The sequence below is a fragment of the Notamacropus eugenii genome, chromosome 7 (assembly GCF_028372415.1).
Source record: "Notamacropus eugenii isolate mMacEug1 chromosome 7, mMacEug1.pri_v2, whole genome shotgun sequence".
Lineage (NCBI taxonomy): Eukaryota > Metazoa > Chordata > Mammalia > Diprotodontia > Macropodidae > Notamacropus > Notamacropus eugenii.
The window spans coordinates 132,675,524-132,694,954 of NC_092878.1; the positions used below are offsets into that span (position 1 = coordinate 132,675,524).

The window sequence follows — 19,431 nt, forward strand, 5'->3', positions numbered from 1 at the left end:
ACTTCCATTCTCACTTTAAGATGTTGGATTTTGTGAAGCCAGTTCTACTGGATTTAAAAAAAAAAAAGTAATTTGCATCTTTTGGGATGTCTTAGCCTTGTTGAAAAGTTAGCTCTTGTTCCCATTAGCTTTTAGAAATCCAAGAATTCAAGGGCTAGAAGGGACCTTAGAAATCATTTAGTACAACCCCCTAAATCTTTTATATGAAGAAACTGAGGCACGAGGAGGTCATCTAACTACTTTGAGGTAGAACTGGAATCCAGGTCTCTGAATGTTGAACCAATGTTCTTTCTTTTCCACCATGCTACCCACCAAAAAGAAATGGTCAATGAAAGTGAAACAGGACAAACAGGTAGAAAATCAAAAGAGTAGCTGTGGTAGCTTACTAACTTTAAATTTTCATTTAATTATTATATGAATAAAAGTAAATTACTTATATTCAAAAACTTTTTCCACTTGAGCTTTTGTTACTAACTTCCATGATCTAAGTAAGAGGCACTCTAAGCTTAAAGAAAAGACTATAAAATGACATTTAAATGTTGTCTGTTTTCTTTTGAAAGGGAAGAAAAGCAAAGGACAAATTCAAACTGAGTTGCATTTCTACCATAAATTATCTGCAAAGCCTGTGACCAGGGTCATGAAGTCCTTAATTTGTGGCAATGACATTGTGTTAGGCACAAAATTATGTGCTCATAAATACTTGAAGAAATAGTGATGCTCTCCTCAGAACTGGTTCCCACTAAAGAAGAGGGGAATTTATGACAGCAATTAAAAAGAATATTTGTATTTGAAGAGAAGCAAATGATCCTTTGATAAAAGTGTGTATTCACTGCACTTGCAAGTGAATAACATGGGACAGAGGTGCAATTTCCTTAGACTCATCTCCATTTCCTATGACAGCAGGCTGCTAACAAGATACCTTATGGGTAGCGATCCTTCCAAAACTGAACCAAGCCCTCCATTCAACCACCATCTTGACTTGATTTCTACTTACATTGGGAAGCGCCATTTTGCATGTATTAAGGGAAACAATGGATCATTCACTTTCATTCATCCTTGAAAAAACCCTATCAGATTGGAATTGTTACAGGTCACACACCTAAGTTCTTAAGACTTGGTTTCAATAAGCATTCCTGCTTGGTTGATGGCAAGATTTAACACACATTTAATAAGCTCCTGCCAGCCATCTATTTCCTGGGCCAGATGGTGGGAGTAGGAGGATGTGAAAAAGGAGATAAATGAAACCCAAAGATTCCTCTCAAGGCCACAGATGAGAATTACTGCCCCCACCCCTACCCCCAGATGGCAAATGAACCTAGTTCACCTATGGTAGAAATTTTGGATCATGGCAGAGCTTATAGCATATGGGCCTCCAATGAACAGCTGAGAAATCCTGGTCATCATGGAGACGATGAAAAGCATCCTTTTGATTTCACAAAGGGGCCAAAGGGTATTTGTTGCTTTCCTAACATTATAAGAGTACCCTTTGCATGGAAAATAAACAGGGAAAATGTGGAAGCTACACTGAATTGGACTAAAATATACTGGGTAAAAACAAAACTCAGTATCCAACAAGTATGCCACAACCTAACAATATGTTGAGTTTCTGTCTTTAGCTAAAATGGGTAGCTGATTTCAGATCTTAGCTCTTTGATCTTTTAACTAGTAGAAAAACTCAAAACTCCATAGTGTTTTGTTTCACTTTGTACATCACAAGTAGTTTGAAAGTGTTCTAGCACTTTATGGATCTATGATCACTTCAATGTAAGCACTTGCTCCATCAGTATAGATGGCAATCCATCCTTGTCTGCTTATCCAGAGTGATTGACAGAGAAGATATCCAATATTTCCCCTTCCAATATTTTTACATTTAATGAAGGATGAGCTTTTTCAACCGATGTAGATAGAAAATCTTAGCATTTCCGACAAAAAAGGATCTCAGACTCTAGTCCACCAAATTCTTCCTTCCCCTTCTGCGCCTTGCCCACAAATCCCCTCCACAAAATAGCTAACATTTATTTTCATCTGGGCTAGCCTGTGCTTGGAGATCACCGATGACAGTGTCCTGTCTCCTGAGGCAGCTCATTCCACGCCTCCATGGAAGTTTTACCTGATATCAAGTCTAAATTTGCCCCATTGCACCTTCTAATCATTGATCTTGTTTCTACCTCCTGGAGCCAGAGAAAGTCTAATGCTCCAATATATGACTTGACATTTATCCCCACTGAATTTCATCTATCTGATTTGGCCCAGTGTTCTAGCCTGTCAAGGTCTCTTTGGATTCTGATTCTATCATACAGGGCGTTAGCTCTCCTTCCTAGCTCTGAGTCATCTGCAAATTTGATAAGCATGGCTTCTAGATTTTTATCCAAGTCACTGATAAAAATGTTAACTATCACAGGGCTAAATTTCTTTGCTTGACATTTAAAACCCTTTATAATTTAGCACTGGCCTATTTTTTTCCATGCAAATTACACATTATTTCCATTCATGCACTCTGTGCTCCAGACAGACTGTTCCTCATTAAAAAAAAAAAATCCATTTCCTGACTCCATGCTTTTGAATTCACCCCAAAGCCTCCAATACTTTCCTTTCTCACCTCTGGCTCTTGGAACTCCTGAGCTCAAATATAACCTCCTTCAAGAGGTCTTTCCTGATTTCTCTCAATTGATAGTATCCTCCCTTAATCCCCTTGGCATTTTCATGCTAAAATCACATTGTGATTTTGTTTAATTAAATACAAGAAATCACATGTATTTGTTCTATGTGTATCTATGTGTAATCATATGAGATAGCATGTATAAAATGTTTTTGTAACCTTAAAACACTGCATAAATGCTAGCTATTATCAGTGCAATGTCACATGATAAATACTGTATGTGACCATGTTGTATTCCCGTTGTATCATGTATGCTCCCAGAAAGTAGGCTATCTCATTTCTATCTTCATATTTCCAGAGCCTGGCCAATTTTGGAAATCTGAGATAAGACTTTTGATTTCATTAATATGATCACATATTAGTCTGCTTAGGGGGTTCCATACATACTCATCTGGTTACCCAGATGCAATTTCTTTGTGGTATCCCCAACTTCAAAAACAAAAAAAAAATGTTTTACAGAAAAAAAATCAATTTTTTTTGTTGCATCAGATAATATAGGTCAGAGTGTTCAGTAGATGGTTCATTTGCAGAATATGTATTTACCCAACAATACATTACCGATGTAATTATTAAATGAACCCCTTCCCCCCAGAAAGTAGTTTGTGGTTGACTCTAGAATGTAGATAAGCATACTTGCTGTATAATGATGTTACTATTTTTTTTAAAAAGGAATTATTATCTTTTCTTAACTTTTAGAAAACAAATTATGATTTACTTATTTTTAACATTCATTAATTTTGTTTTAGTTTCAAATTCTCTCCCTCCTTCCAGTCTTTTCTCCACCCACTGAGAAGGAAGGAAATGTGATATCAACTATACATCGGAAATCATGCAAAACATTTCCATATTAGCTACACTTCCAAAAAAGCAAGAAAAATAAAAAGTGAGAAAATTATACTTCAACCTACACTCAGATTTCATTAGTTTAAGAACTGTTGTCTTAACATGAACTTAAAAATGCCTCACTGTGGCCCAGGGATCATCCTGAATTTTCAAAGGCAATCATGGGAAGATGTGGGCTCTGGCAGGTTCTACAGTGTTAGAAGACTGAGGACATACTTCGTGATAACCTAATTCTCCTTTCTGTGGACCAGCTATATCACTAGTAGGTCAACATGCATTTATTAATCTCCTACTATGTGCCAAGCACTGTGGTTTCAGTAGTGATTCAAAGTAGCAAATTGCTTTTCAATGAGTCATTCTTTAGCCATGGTAAACCAATAATTCTATTTAGTTCTTCATTAAATGTCTACCACAAAGTATTATCACCTCGTACTAACAAATCAAGGAAGAGCTATGTGTAACAGAGAGCAACCATGTAACAGAGAGCCTCAAAATGTGTCACTCCCCTTTAAAAAAGCAAACACACAAACAAACCCAGAGCTGTGTGACTCTGGGCAAGTCACTTAACCCCAACTGCCTTGCAAAAAAAATCAGAAACTTAAGAGCTGTGTCTAGTCTTTAATTCATGGTAAGGTCAAATTTTTGCAGAATTCTTTCAAATCTCAAAGCCCTGAAGTTCATCAATACAGACACAATTCTGTAAGATGGATATTGAAAAACTCCAATTTATCAGATTTCTCCTTTAGCATAAGCTTTTAACTCACCCCAGTGTTCTGCAATTTCAAGCAACTTGACTTGGATCTGGTCAGAATTATAGTTCTCAGATAGATTATATCACACAAATTTTTCTTAAAACTTGAATAAAAATTGAAAGCATGATGAAAGATTCTACCAAGATAACATGGATACTTTGTTGTTCAGTTGTGTCTGATTCTTTGAGACCCCATTTGGAGTTTTCTTGGCAAGGATACTGGAGTGGGTTTACCATTTTCTTCTCCACTTCATTTTACGGATAAAGAAACAGAGGCAAACAGGGTTAAGGGACTTGCCCAGGGTCACATAGCTAATAGCCAGATTTGAACTCATGAAGATGAGTCTCCCTGACTCCAGGCCTGCATTCTATCTACTGTACCACCTAGCTGCCCCAATAGACAATCACATACATATTTTGTCTTTCTGAGGACACATTGTGTTAGTTCAAATTCCACCCTTTCTACACCTTCCAAACCTTTGCCATTCTAGTGTTTTAAGTCCCACACAGAAGATCTAGGCAACATATTAGAGGTCTTCCTTTCTGACTTTTCCCATTTGGGGGGGACTAGCATACCACTCCGATTCTCCATCCACAATCCTTTGCTCTTGCCATCCCACCAGCCTATGATTTTCTGATCATACAATACTAGGATGGTAGGCATTAGTCTACCTTTTAACATTTTGGAACAGATAGACTTTATTTATTTGTTCTCCCCTTAAATATGTATTGGCAAAACCCAGAAATTCTTCTTAGGTACTACTGAGACTATATTGCAATGATGATTGCTGATCGAAAAAGAACCCTGAAAACTACTCTCCTGAATTAGGAGGTAGCAGTTTTCTCATCACTGGAGAACTTCATGGACCAAGGATGTGCTAGAGGAGATAAATGGGACTAAATGTCCTTCAAAATACTTTCCAGTTGTACCATGCTATGATCCTTTACTTCAATTCCTAAATCTTATAGGAAATGGACAGAATAATTTGTCTAAGAGCACATGGCTAGTTAGGGGCAGATGTAAGCTTAGAATTTAGATCTCCTGAGGGTGACATTCACACTCTGATGCTCAGTCATCTTTGGGAACATTAGCATGTATGGAGACTAGATTATTTTGAATGTCTACTTTCTTTAAAAATAACAATGTTCTTTAAAAAGCAAAGGAATAAAAAAGCCCAATTTCTTTCCAGGACATTAAGTACCTTGAATGGTCTCTAATTATTCCTTAATAATCCATTCTAATTAAATAGCACCAGTTTCTAGATATGCATAAAACAATTTTGAAGGCTTTGTGGCAGATTTTCCCAGTACATGTACTCTTCTTTCAGTCCACTGGATTTTTATTCAGAGCTGAACTAAATATATAACTGGAAATACACTTGGATATGACCTAAATTTATACATTAAAAGTGACCTGAAAGGAAAGTAGGGCTTTCAAAACTGTTGTAGCACTTGCAGCAGGTCTAAAAACTCTAATAACTACACTACAATATTTACTGTTTAACTTTTTAGACCTTTTAAAAATCTGATCGTTCTGAAAGATTATATGGAAACTGCAAATCTTTGATTTAAATTTTTATACTGGCTTCAAAATAGTTGACTTAGTGTCCACATATAGCCATTAACTGGGAGTAGCTCACTCATTGGGCTTTGTAGTTAGATCAAGCCAGACTATCTATCACACATGGAACAAAGCCAAGAACCGTCTTGACCAAATGGGCAAAATGTTACTGGTGGCATGGCACACCAAACACACAGATCCTGTTTGTCACATGCTGGTGTCTTTGCCTCTTGAAAATGTTATCTATTTCGAAGTAGTTGAAAGTCACTTTTGGATGCAGAAGAAACAGGATTTCCCTAATATCTTATACAAGGACACCAAGTAGTCTGAAAAGAAATTTTGGAGGGGACGGGTTACGTATGTAGAAGATGTGTTATTCAGCGTCCTAACCCAAGATACATTCTCTCCAGATGATGAGATTGCCTAAGCTACACTCTTAACTCAAATATCAATATTTTCCTGGTTATCCTGCCTAGCTGGAATCATGGAAAGTCACAATTTTTAAGGAATCAAGGTATCAAGATTTGCATATCAGAAAAAGAATAAAATATATCTGTTGGAAAAGGGGGTGCTGATTGCTACATGGAATAACATGGAATTGACACGTCTCATAAAAGTAGGATTCAGATATTTAAGAAAAATGCATCTAATTTTGACATTTAAAAGAGTAGGAATATGGGGCAAAAAGATGCATATCTTGAATTATGCTCTGGTGCCTAAGGAATACTGAAAGACCTGGAGAAAAGATTCCTGTGCAATAAGTAGATTTTCCATGGGTGGAATGGGGTGGGGTTTATATTGCAGGGTGAGGGTGGAGGGGTAGGGTCATTAATGGAAGGACCTAGAAAGGAATCATAGAAGATGAGATGGCAAGAGCAGGTTGCTATATTCATTGTGCGAGGTAGATGATGGATAAATTATTGAAAAAAATTGATGATCAGAAAATGCATTCTTGTTTCCCTCATATTTTAAAATTCTATGGGAAAAGTACAGCATATGTTATTTGGGAGGGCATTTCAGGTAGGAGTGAGTTAGGAATGGTTTAGCATTCACTCAGGGCTTCTAATTGACCTGTCTTTGATAAAGGATTGAACATATCCAGTTAATAACAGCCATAATAGCTAGCATTTACATAGAGTTTGTAGAGTGTTTTACTAATACTATCTTGCTTTTAATAGGATTACTTCTTATATCTTGAATATTATGTCACTTCATAGACTTTATTACATTAGCCTTTTAAATACAATGTTACACTGAAGACTTATACAATCTATTTATTTTACCCCTTGAGCTCTGGATAATTCCCCTCCAACCCCCAGCAAATATGCTCCATTTTACATAATTACCATTTCAATGTAATTTTTTATTTGCGTAATTTTGGAGAACATATTGAAAATCTGGTAGGCTGAATTTATTCTGGGAAATGCTGTCACTAAAAATCTATTTAATGTTGTTATGATTTATTTTTATAATTTATGCACATCAGAATCCTGATTTGAAGAACTGTGTATATTTATCTGTGTCCATATTTTATCTCCCATTACTAGATTATAAATTCCTGGAGGTTAAGGACTAGTGGATTTTGAGTCAGAAGTTTGGGGTTTGATTCTAGGTTTCAACATTTATTAACTGTGTGACCGTGAGCAGGTCATCAACCTTTCTGTTTCAGTTACTCGTTTAAAATGGGCACAGTAATATTTGCATCATTCATCTCATTGGTCTGTTGTGACTTAGGCGACTTGTAAATCCTAAAGCATCATGGAATTATGACTGAAACTATCCTTGTATTCACCACCCCACCCTACCCAATGATTAATACAGTACAGTTTGTTTTAATAAATGCTTTAAATTTTTTTAGCAAAATAATTTTAATCAACTGATTAACTAAAAAGAAAATTCACTAACGCCTATCCAGATTCCTCTCTCTAATTTAAAAATACATTTTTTGATTCATTTTTATCATTATTTCACAGTCATTTTCAAATAAAAATACTGCTACCCCTTCAGATTGAACTCAGTCTTAGAATGGAGAAGAACTAAGCAAAAGAAACTGAAATAGTAGTTGCATGTGACAGTGCAGGCAGTCTTCTGTCCTCCTAGTCCACTCCTTTTCAGTTGGGTGGAGAGAATATATTATATTATCTGTTTACATCAGGAGCATGAGTGACTTTTCAGTTACTTGGAGTTTGGTCTCATTTCTATGACCTTTGTAATTTCCTTTGTTGTAGTCATCGTGTATACTGACATATTATTTCGCTTATTTCACTCTGATGTGATCATAAAATCTTCTCAAGTTTCTCTAAATTCTTTGTATGTTCTACTACTAATTACAAAGTCACATTCAGTTACCAAAGGTTTTTCTCCCACCCCCACTCCCACACTATGAGCACATACTTTATTTTTAGTTCTTAGTTACCAGGAAAAGTGCTCATATGAATACTTCTGTACATGTTGGACCTTTGCAGCTATCTTTGATTTCCTTGGGGGCATATGCCTAGTAATAGGTGCCTTGGGTCAAAGTGTATAGATATTTTGATATTTTTTTTTTTTTTACCCTAGCATAATTTCCAATTGTATTCTAGAACATTTGGAACAAATCACAGCTCTACTAGCAATGTGTTGGCATGCATTTTTCCATAGTCCATCCAAGAGAGAGTCTTCGTGTTGCAAAATCTTAGGGAAACCTCCAAATTGTCTTTCACTATTAGTAACTGGCAGCACGTGTTTATATGGCCATATCGAGGCTGTACTTCCTCTTCTGGCAATAGAGAAGGACCACTGGAGTTATCAGTTGGCATCAATTCCCCCTCTATCTTGGGTATCAGACTTGGAAAATTTGATACAAATATTGCCCCACCTTATAGTTTCCCTTCTTCTGTCTTCACTGACTTTATTCATGTAAAGACTTTAATTTTAAGGAATCAAAATGGTCCCAGTTTTCTTAGTGGGGAGAGCCCTGCCTCATTCTGGAGTCAGACAACCTGGTTCCAAATCCCACTTCTGATACTTTCTACTTGTGTCACCTCTAGCAAGTCATTGAAACTCCCTGAACCTCACTTTCCTCCTCTGTAAATGAAAAAGCTTAGACTAGATGTCTCCTTGAAGTCCCTTTGGACTTTAGATCTATGGCCCAATGATGATTCAAAAAAATGCTACACCAGAAAATCAAATCCTCTGAAGCAAATAATTTAAACAGAGGAATTAAATTTAAATACCAAACTAATTCAAATCTGCAGTGGATTTGATCAAGAATTCTTTCCCCAATCCTGGTTTTAATCCCCTTATTTCAAAATACATGTTTGTCTTATCTTTTTTTGACAATTTTTCAGTCATGAGGGAAAATTTCCAGCAATTCCTTAAGTGATCACATCGAGATTTTAAGGTTCCAAGTCAAAAACATTAAGATTCCAATATTTTATGTGAGTATATGCTAAAACTAAAAGCTAGAATCATTTTATCTCATGAATTGAAGCAAAACCAATTGTGATGTGTTGCTTGCTTGTTATAATTTGAGAAGGTGGGTGGAGAGTTGGGGGGGAGGAGAGATAATGAAATATGGTGTACCTGGAGGGTAGACAAAGTTGGAATCTGAGGAACAGGACTTAGATTTAAATGTTATTCAGAACAGAAAAAGGGAAATAAAAAGATAAAGAGAGTGCAGATGTAATAGTGTATCACGACATTCCGCTCAGGAACAAGGGATGTGAAACGACTGTGAAACAAACATTATCATAAGATGTACCCGTGACAAAACACATCATTAAAACCTTCACATCATAGCTTAGAAGGAGCATTCTACCTTTGGCTAGGAGGCTAATACTACAGCCATAGTGTTTTCATTACATCATTTCTAGTCGTATATTTGGGTGAAATTCATAGTAATATTTTCCACTCAGGATTCACACTCAGCAGTAACATTCTCAAATCATGCAATAGATACCATCAACATAAAAAGAAAGTCACTATAGAGATTTTATCATGCATTCAAAATACAATTATTTGGATCTTTTTTTCCTTAGTGAATTTGCTTTTTTTGAAGGTACTGTTTGTAAAGAATCTGAAGGGTACATGTCTATATAAGGAGAATTTTATGAGTACAGTAGAAAATAAAATCAGTTTTATTTTAAATACTTGAGAACCACATACTAATTCCTTTGGATGGTTTTCTGCCTGTCTGGGGGGAGACTGCAAATTGTTTTGGTAGACTGTATGACTTAGGAAATGAATAATTAGTGATGCCAGTGCCTGAGATGAGAAGACAGCAGGTTGTTTTGACTGAGTCACATGCATTGGCCTGAGTTCAGATGTTAATTCTTAGCACCCAGATTCATAGCAAAGGGCAGCAAATTTGCCATTCATATAGGGAGAAGATAAAGGTGAAAGGGTAAAGAGCCCAAACAGGCTCCCATGGAGGCATTACATGGCAGACAGCTCCAATAGACTCTTTCCTACACTTTTTGGGATTAAAAATTCTGACCAGGTATAATTTTCTTTATCAAACTCATGTTAAGGTTTTCAACACAATTTCAACAATCTCAAAGTGTTGTTAAAAGGGCACTGTCATCAATTTATTTGGTTAAAGTATACTGAAACTTGGAGCTAACTTATCAGGGATACTAAATATACCTGTATCTACATGTTTCCATATTTATATGTAAACTCTGATTTCTCTCTCTATATGTATATATACACATATGTATGTATAGACATAATATACATATGAGAAATATACACACACACAAACATTTATTTTTCTCCTTGAACAAATACCAACTTCATCACATATATCTGCAGGGTTTTTATATGTAATGTTTTCTTTGGTCTTCTTTTTTTTGTATATACATACATACATATATACATATATACACATATATATCCTCACTATTAGATACAAAAATATATTAAAATACTTCTATCTATAAAAGAGAGAGAAAATTGCACAGTAGACAGAAAGTAGGCCTTGTACCTAGGAAAAGCTTGGTTCAGGGCTTACCTTTGACATTGACTCTGTCCTGGGGAAGTCCCTCATCTTCTCAGTGATCTACGTAACTCTCCAAGACTCTAAGTTTTAGAGAATGTGCTGATCTTCTCTGGTAGGGAGGGTTTCCATGGGAAGAATTCTCTCTATCAATAAAATCCTAGATCTAGTCCCCATTCCTATGTTCCTATCTTATATAACTGATTGATCCTTGTAGTAAATGACTTCCTTTTAGCGTTGGTTTTGACTTACATATTACCCTACAGTCAGAAAAAATCAGATGTACCACTGTGACATGACCATGAACCTTATCCAGTACTATGCCTTCTAAGGGTTATCCCTTTGTTATCTGCCACAGTGAAGACACATTTTAATTCGGGGCAGATAGGTGGTCTCTGATGTGCCTATGAGACAGGATGTTATTAAGCTATGGATCCCTCTCCCCCATTTTTCATTCAAAGAATTCTCAAGTTCTGTTATTTACTTCACAGCACTCCAAATATTAAAACCTCAATCCTCTCTCCCTTCTCTCCACTTTCTCCCTCTACTCACTCTGCATACATAGCCCATCTGTGCAGTTCTTGGATTGTAAAACGAGTCCCTCGCAGTCCTTGCCTCCATTTTTGGGGGCTGGTGCTGAGCATTCTCTCCTGCGCCAATGTGTACACTCTGTTCCACAGGTCGACCACTTGCTCCATGCTGTCCACCGACCATCCACTAGCACACCCACACAAGCACAAAAACAAATATAAAAAGAGCATCACTCAGGGAAATGTAGATGTTATCTTGAATTGGGGGAGGGGGTCTCTATTTCTTTTCTGTAAATTGGAAGGGAGATATACTTTGGTCATGATTCCCAAGAAGCTTTTTTTCATGCCTGCGGATAAAGCCTCTGACATCCTTTACATCTGATTTCATCAGTTTTCATGCATTCCTTCCAAGGAGCCTTATTTTGGAGAAATCATAATGTCATAAGAACTGAAGTCACATTGATTTTTCAGGTTCAGTCCTTTGGAATCACATTTTCTTTTGTCTTGTGACAGGCTTGTCAGTAACTTCAATGAAAAGAAGTCTAGATATTGATATTTTCAAGGTACTATACATATAAAAATACACAAAATAATAGCATACTTTAGGGTTTTGCTTACAGTGTTTCCTGGATGTCACAGACGTATAAACAAAAAGTTGAGAATGAGATTTCTTTGTTACTTGTAGCATAGAAACATAGCAGCCAGAGTAACATGCTTGTTTTGAAGGCCAAATGAAACAATGCTAACAGGTTCTAGAGATCTCCTAAGAGATCTTAAGACTCTAAACCTCTTATTTAAAAAATAAAAAAGCCTGAGGCTTAAAGTAGTGACAAAGACAAGATTTTGTTTTCCCAAGCAACCCTAAATTACTTTTTATTTACTTTGTGTGAATTTTGATCTTATATGTTTACCTGTTTTCTATGGCAGGAATAGTTTTGCTTTGTTTTATTTGTTTATCTTGGGATCTCCAGTCTATACTATGGTGAATGGCATATTAATAACCATTTGTTGAAATGAAAGTCCTAAAGTGACCTTCCATCATAGCTGGGATTTGAACAAAGCCTTCTGACTACAGATCCAGTGTTCTTTCCACTCTATGACTTTGCTCCCTCCCAACATCTTTGGGATTTCCAAAGTGTTAACAAAGGCACTTTGAGGAAATTCTGGGATGCATCTGCATCTGTGTATCTGGACCCAAACTGGACTGAGAAGGGGAAAAAGATAGGATTTGGAGCTAGAAAGGAACTCTGAGGTCATCTAGATCAATTCGTCATTTGATAAGTAAGTAAACTGGGCCCCCAAGAAGTGAAGTGAGTTACCCAAGGTCAATTGATCCAATGGAAAGAACCCGAATGTGAAACAAGAACACTGGGGTTTAAATCTAAGCTATGTTACTTATTGAAGTAACCTTGAAATTCCTTCATTCATATGTCCTATTTATCTCTCCATTTCTATCTTCGTTTTGTTTGTTTGTTTAGCACAATATGTACTTTTGGTCTTAATTAACAATTGCTGAAGTTGGGGCAATTCTTTCAAGATCCCTTTCTTCCTTTGAGGTGTTTCTCAGAATTGTCCCCAGGGAGGTCCAGGGGGCACTCAGAATTTTTCCATCTAGCCCTCCCTCTCTTTGTGAATAAAACCCACTCTGTCCCAAAGGACAGGAAGTCACTTAAGGAGTGGAGTGTTGAGACCATAGGATCTGGAAGGGACTTCAGAAGCCATCTAGGCCAACTCTTCATTTTATATCTGAGGAAACTGAAGCTTAGAAGTAGGTGACCTGGCCAAGGTCATTTAGGTAGTAAGTGTGAGAAGTGGGATGTGAACCCAGGTCCTCTGATTCTACATCTAGGGTTCTTTCCACCAAAATACACTTTTAAATTCAATTGCTACAAGTAGGTTTCCTAGTAGTATTATCAAAGGGTCTACTGAAAGGCCTGAAATAATGCATAGATGCTGATTCCTTTAAAAAAGTTAAAGGCTAATGAGAAACCCCTGGTCCCATGTAATAATTCTTGTTTCACTGGAAAATTTTAAGTAACTTGGTTGTCCTCTTGCAGTCTTACTATGAATCTCAACATTGATTGATTGGTCCATTGAAGTTAATATATAAAGCTAATATAGGCTAATGAGGTTTGATTCCACCAGGGCCTGCTCAGCCCAAGCATGTTGCTCTCTGCTCTTCCATTACTGTCTTCTCTGCATCACAAACAGTGACTCTCTTGACCCTATACCTGTAGAGATCATTTTTTCACAAGGGAGAATTAATCCACTCAGTTCTGGGACTCCATCCTGGGGCTGAGTTGTCCTGATTGATCAATGAATACAGATACACCTAACCCAATATATCTAGTCCACAGAGACCAGGCTTTACATTTATCTATTTAACCACCAGGACAACAGATTTTGGTCTGTAATTCCCCTCCGTATTCCCAAAGAGCTTGTCAATCTATGGCCCTTATAGCTCCATTTACATTCCCTATGACTATCTATGCCAAAACCTGGCCACCACCTTCTGGTCTGTATTCTTATCTCTCTATTAGTATATAAACCCAGGGACTGTCTTTCTTTTGTATTTTTATATTAAGTACTTAATAAAGTGCCTGGAACACAGTGGGAACTAAATGCCTATTGATTGATGGACTCATTCAAAATAGTTTGAAATTCCCAACAATAATTTATATTAAGTGCTAGAAGCAGCATAGTACAGTGGTTGGCCATGGTGATTTGTGCACCCTCATTTGTGAAATGGGGATAGTAGTTCTCATAATTTTGGGGGAATCAGGAAGACATAGGTTCATATTTAGCTATGCGAACAAGGGTAATTCACTTATAAGTTTCCTTACATATAAAATGATGAAAATAATTCTGGTTTGAAGAGCTGTTATAAGGCACCGGTGAGACAATGTACATACAATACTTCACCAAACTTTAAGACACGATATACTTTTTGAGGATTATTGTTGTCGTTATAATAATATCATTACATCGCAAGGCTATTGTGAAATGATTGCTATGAAAAATGAATTGTTTTTAATATTATACTAGCCTTGACTTAACAGAAAGTACAGATGACCAGAAAATTAGGAATGCTAAGTACAAATGAAATATCTATTATCTGTCTATCTTATCTGCAAAATTGAAACATATACAGTGTTCCAAAAATCTTAACGAAGTCTTAAGCTCTAATAACTTCAGATTTATAAATGCCTTAAACTCACAAAAATAAAAAAAATCACTTAACTGTTAAATTTCTTTTATATTTATTTAATTTTATGAATTTTGTAACTTTACATATGTAAATTTAATTTAAGAAAAGGTGGCACATGCATTGTGTGCATGACAGTTTCCAGACGATACTTTCTCAGCATGGTGGATTGGTTGACCACCTTGGTCACCTGATCTATCTCTATTAGACTTTTTTCTTGTAGGGTCAAAATTGTTATGTATGCATTCAAACCTCATTCTTTGGTAATCTCAAAGGAAAGATTATAAATGCAATCCTTTTAGTCATTGAGCCACAGCTAAGGAAAGTTTTTACAAAGTTCAAAAATCATCCAGAAGAACACAGAGCACAAAATAGTGGCTAAGTTGAATTTTAATACCCTTTAATACCTGACAGACCTTTTAAAAACTTCTTTTAGTGAATTTGTAGCATTTATGCCTCAGGTTATTAAAGCTTAAATCTGGATTCTGTTTATATGTATTATATATATTTTACAAGTTCATCTACTTTTATTTGTTATTGTGAAAATCATAACATGGATAGGACAGCACATAAAAAAAATGTTGAAGTTACTATGTGACAGAAATAGTCTAGTTTACAGACGAATGGAGTATCATATAGCAAAATAACCAAATGGTTCACAGTGGGAGTGTGATTGCTTGGAGACTCAGGAATCTGTGAAAGTGATAAATGTTGGTTTCAGTGACTTTTCTATCTATGAGTGATATCTGAAGGAGGAGGTCCTGCCTAGCAAGAAATTAACAAGGGAAATATTAAATAAGGAAGAAAGAGGAGCAAGGCACCTGTTAATGCACAAACGGGATAATCCACTACTAAATAATTGAGTTGGTTGTATAATTAATTCTCAATTTATTCATATTAATGTAGTACTGTAAGGGTTTGAATTATTCTAAAATCACTTAGATTTTGCTTTGGCATGTATTACATGCATACTCTATTCATAGTATGCATACTTCTTAGCTGTGTTTGCCTTAGGTTAATATTAAATGTTGTTTTCATTCCTTGAACACAACAAGGAGATAGCGTAGGAATGAGCTGGGTGGCAAAGAAGCAATCTTGGGATTAGGCATTGCTGTGGATAATCTATAAATTAAACACTTCATACATATAGTTAATTAAAAGTAGGCTATTTGGTATTTGCAAAATTCATTACTCAATTGTCAGAAATCTTTCTCAGTTTCTTTAATTTATGCCCCAAATTTCTAGTTGCCTTGCCTAGAAGTTGACATTACAGTTATGCATGATTCCTTCCAAATCATTTTCTAAATTTATATTCTGATTTACTTTCACAGCTTTTTGAGGACCAAGGAGTTTTGTTCTTAACATTTTCAGCTTTCAATGCTGCTCAAAACTTTTATATTACAAAGCATTCATACTGGCTTAAACTTTGTGGAATATCGTGGAAAGATTAAATTAACTGATTTTTGGATTTCCTGTTTGCATACAATTTTACATATTTGAATAGCCCTTTTATCAAATGCTTGAATTATCAGCAAGATAAGAATTAGGTGGAAAGATGGTTTTTAAGTATTTCAAATCCAGGTCAGTTATAGCAAGAGTGCCCTTGAATAGTCGATATGTAGGTGATGTTTTTGCCCCACCCCCTTGCCCCAAGACCCACAGTAAATATCATCATTGCTAGACTTGAGTCTAAGCAGACCACACTCACTTCTATCAACGAAAGGTCTAGAGAGGAGGTAGGGAAATATGGAAACCTGATTTACTGACCTGGGCACAATGTTGTACAGGCTATTTTCTGAACACTTTGTCCTTCACAAAAGGCACCACCATTGAGTGGTGCTGGGTTGGTGCAAGTTCTTGTACGTTTTTGATAACCTCGTCCACATCGACTGTTACACACAGACCATTCAGTCCAGGTAGACCAGCCACCATTCACTAAAACAAGGAAGATAATAAACATGTCATTATACACACATCTAAAAACCCTAAACCCATCTCTGAAACAGTCTAGACAGAAGTTTTAAAATAGGATGGATCCACAGGGGTCATCTAGTCAAAACCACTGAGAGAAATGACTATGTCTCTCTTGAGTTAATGACTAATTATTGAGTCAGGACCAAGGTTTTTCCCTTTTCTACGTCTTCATCCAGAAATCGACCACTTTTTCAAAGATAGTAAAAGGAATTCTAAGTTTGAGCTAAAGGGAAGGTTCCTGCTCATTGTGTTTACTGGACAGGTCTGGGAAAATGTGGATTGTCCCTTTTGTCACCAGATGGTATGGAAACTGATGTCTTTTTGACCAAGACTTGGGTGATCCAAGTCACATACCTCTAAGAACCTCATTGGGATATAGCCCAACCTCTCATTATAATATTCATTCTCTCATAAATTGTTAACCAATCAGAGTTGATTGCTACCCTCAAGAATACCTTCTCTTCCAAGGGCATATAAACTGTGAGCCCACCACCATAAAGGGTCTTTAGCATTTGAGAATGATACTGACCTCTTTTTATTAATAAACATGCTAGTCTTATAAAATGATCAAATTACCCAGAAACTACGTCTTGAACTTTTTCAACATCATACCACATATAGGGAGAAAGGAACAAGCATTTATTAAGCACCTACTTTGTGCCCAGAATTGTACTATATGCTTTACAAATCTTGTTTTGTTGGTCAAGTTGTTTCAGTCGTGTCTGACTGTATGATTCCATTTGGGGTTTTCTAGGCAAAGATACTGGAGTGGCTGGTGATTTCCTCCTCCAGCTTATTTTATAGACGAGGAACTGAGGCAAACAGGGTGACTTGCTCATGGTCACACATCTAAAAGTATCTGAGGCTGGATTTGAACTCAGGAAGATGAGTCTTCTTGATTCCAAGCCAGGGCACTATACACTGTGCCACCTAGCTGTCTCACTTTACAAATACTATCTCATTTGATCTTTATAACAAGGCTACTATTTATCTGTGTTTTGCAATTGAGGAACCTGAGGCAGACAGAAATTAAATGATTTGCCCAGGTTCACAAAGCTAGTAGATAAGTGTCTGAAGTCAGATTTGTACTTAAATCTTCCAGACTCCAGGCCCAGTGCTCTGAACACTGTAGTGCCGATGGGGATGGGATTGGAACCCTTAAAAGGAAAAGCCCTGGACTTTTCCACGTGGCCCAGGTCCCTAGGGTTCACTTTGGGCAATTGGACCTTTCCAGTTAATTGACTGCCCTTTCATTGTCTGCACCCAACCCCACCCTAGACCACCAGTCTTTAATTCCATCTAGACCCCTCTTCTGATCCCATAGTCTTCTGTATAAAAGATCCCTCTTGCCTCCATTAAAGGGCTCAGATTCCTTAAGAATCTGGCCAATATGTGGATTTTTAGAATTGCACTCACCCTGACCCGTTTTCTAAAAAACCTTATCTTTAAAGAACTGAAAGAAGGATTGGGTCAAATTCATTCCAGGCGGGACCTAGGTGTTGCTGTTTCAGTGTCGCAGCAGCCCTAAACCTCCACTGTATCACCTCACTGACTCATAAAGAAGTTTAGAGCCATTCAAGTGAAGTGACTTTTCTAAGGTGATATCTATTAAATGTCAGGATTCGGCTAAGAAAGTAGTTGTTCCAGCTTCTAGTTTATTGTTCTTTTCCATTACAAAATGCTGATATAGAGTCACTGAGTTGTTCTTAAAATGTTGTCATGGAAACAATTCTTCTACATGATTACACAAAGGCTAAAGTCAATATATATTTTAAAAAACTATCTTATTTCAATGACAGACCATTAATTATCTTTCAAACTGTGAACACATTCAAATATATTAATGATTTTGATCCAATTTAGTTATATAAGTTAATTTAGTCAAAACAGCAGGTTTGACTTATTTCTCCACCATGTTGACTAGCTGGTTAAGTGAATTAATGATCAATTAAATCAGAATGGGAAGCGTATTATAACTGAAGGCATGTAAGATAAGTATAGCATGTGGATTAACTACTATCTGCATTTTGATACATGTACATACCTAAAGCATACTCTCCATTTCTCCAGGAGTCTTTCTAGAATTTTTTTCAAATATTTCACCACTTAGGTAAGGGGGTTCTCAAAATCTTAGTGGTACCTTCTAGATTTATTAGTGACTTATGGGAATGGTCCCCAGTAGTTAGTGTATGACAGATATTCATTATTTCATGAATCTCAAAAGTACCAGAAATCCATTTAACAGGCTTATAGCAAGAAACATTTTTTATATACTTATTCTTAGAATACTTCATCTTGTTTCCTTCCAGTTCTTTTAATCTCTGACAACGCGGGTAAAGAGAGAATAGGGCAAGGCATATTGATAGCCTATGGAGAAAACTGCCAGTTTTCCCCAAGGCTATTTAACCAACTCTAGCTTCCTTGTCCTAGAATATTTAAATATTACTTTCACCTGCTAGCCTCAGGACAGATTTCCTATTTAAGAACCTCAGCAAATTGGCATTTAAATTGCTCTAAATCTGAATTCTAATTCACAATTTAAAACCATTGAGTCACTTGTGTTTGCAATGTTCTTGAACAGAGTATGTATCATATATGCTAGATCTATGAGTACTGTATAAATACTACACCACTGAAGAGAAAAACTTGAGTCTACACTGAACTCTAATGAAATGTATCTAGGTCCAACGATCATATTTTATTTATGATTTGTATACATTGTGACCATGCCCTCTTTCTTCTTTGCTTTCCACATTCTGCTAATGAACTCACTGAATTGGTTTACAACAGACACAGAGTAAGAAATATCCTCATTGTGATCCAAGGAAGGTAATTAATTACAATAAGACATAATTCTCAAACTGACCAGCAAATTAATGCTCAGAGTCATCACAGGATTTTAAAATTCTTTTCATAGTTTGTCCTATCAC

The 19,431-nt window shown here is 36.4% G+C and overlaps 1 protein-coding gene across 2 annotated transcripts in view; it reads right to left on the reverse strand.

Annotated features, from left to right (window-relative positions):
• Positions 1-19,431, reverse strand: part of UNC5C (unc-5 netrin receptor C) — a 396,611-nt gene that overhangs the window by 76,445 nt on the left and 300,735 nt on the right. For both annotated transcript variants that reach the window (XM_072622972.1, XM_072622971.1), the window contains exons 6-7: positions 16,295-16,462; positions 11,345-11,509 (exon numbers count right to left, since the gene is read on the reverse strand). In XM_072622972.1, coding sequence (XP_072479073.1) covers positions 11,345-11,509; positions 16,295-16,462 — 333 coding nt within the window. The remainder of the gene's footprint in view (positions 1-11,344; positions 11,510-16,294; positions 16,463-19,431) is intronic.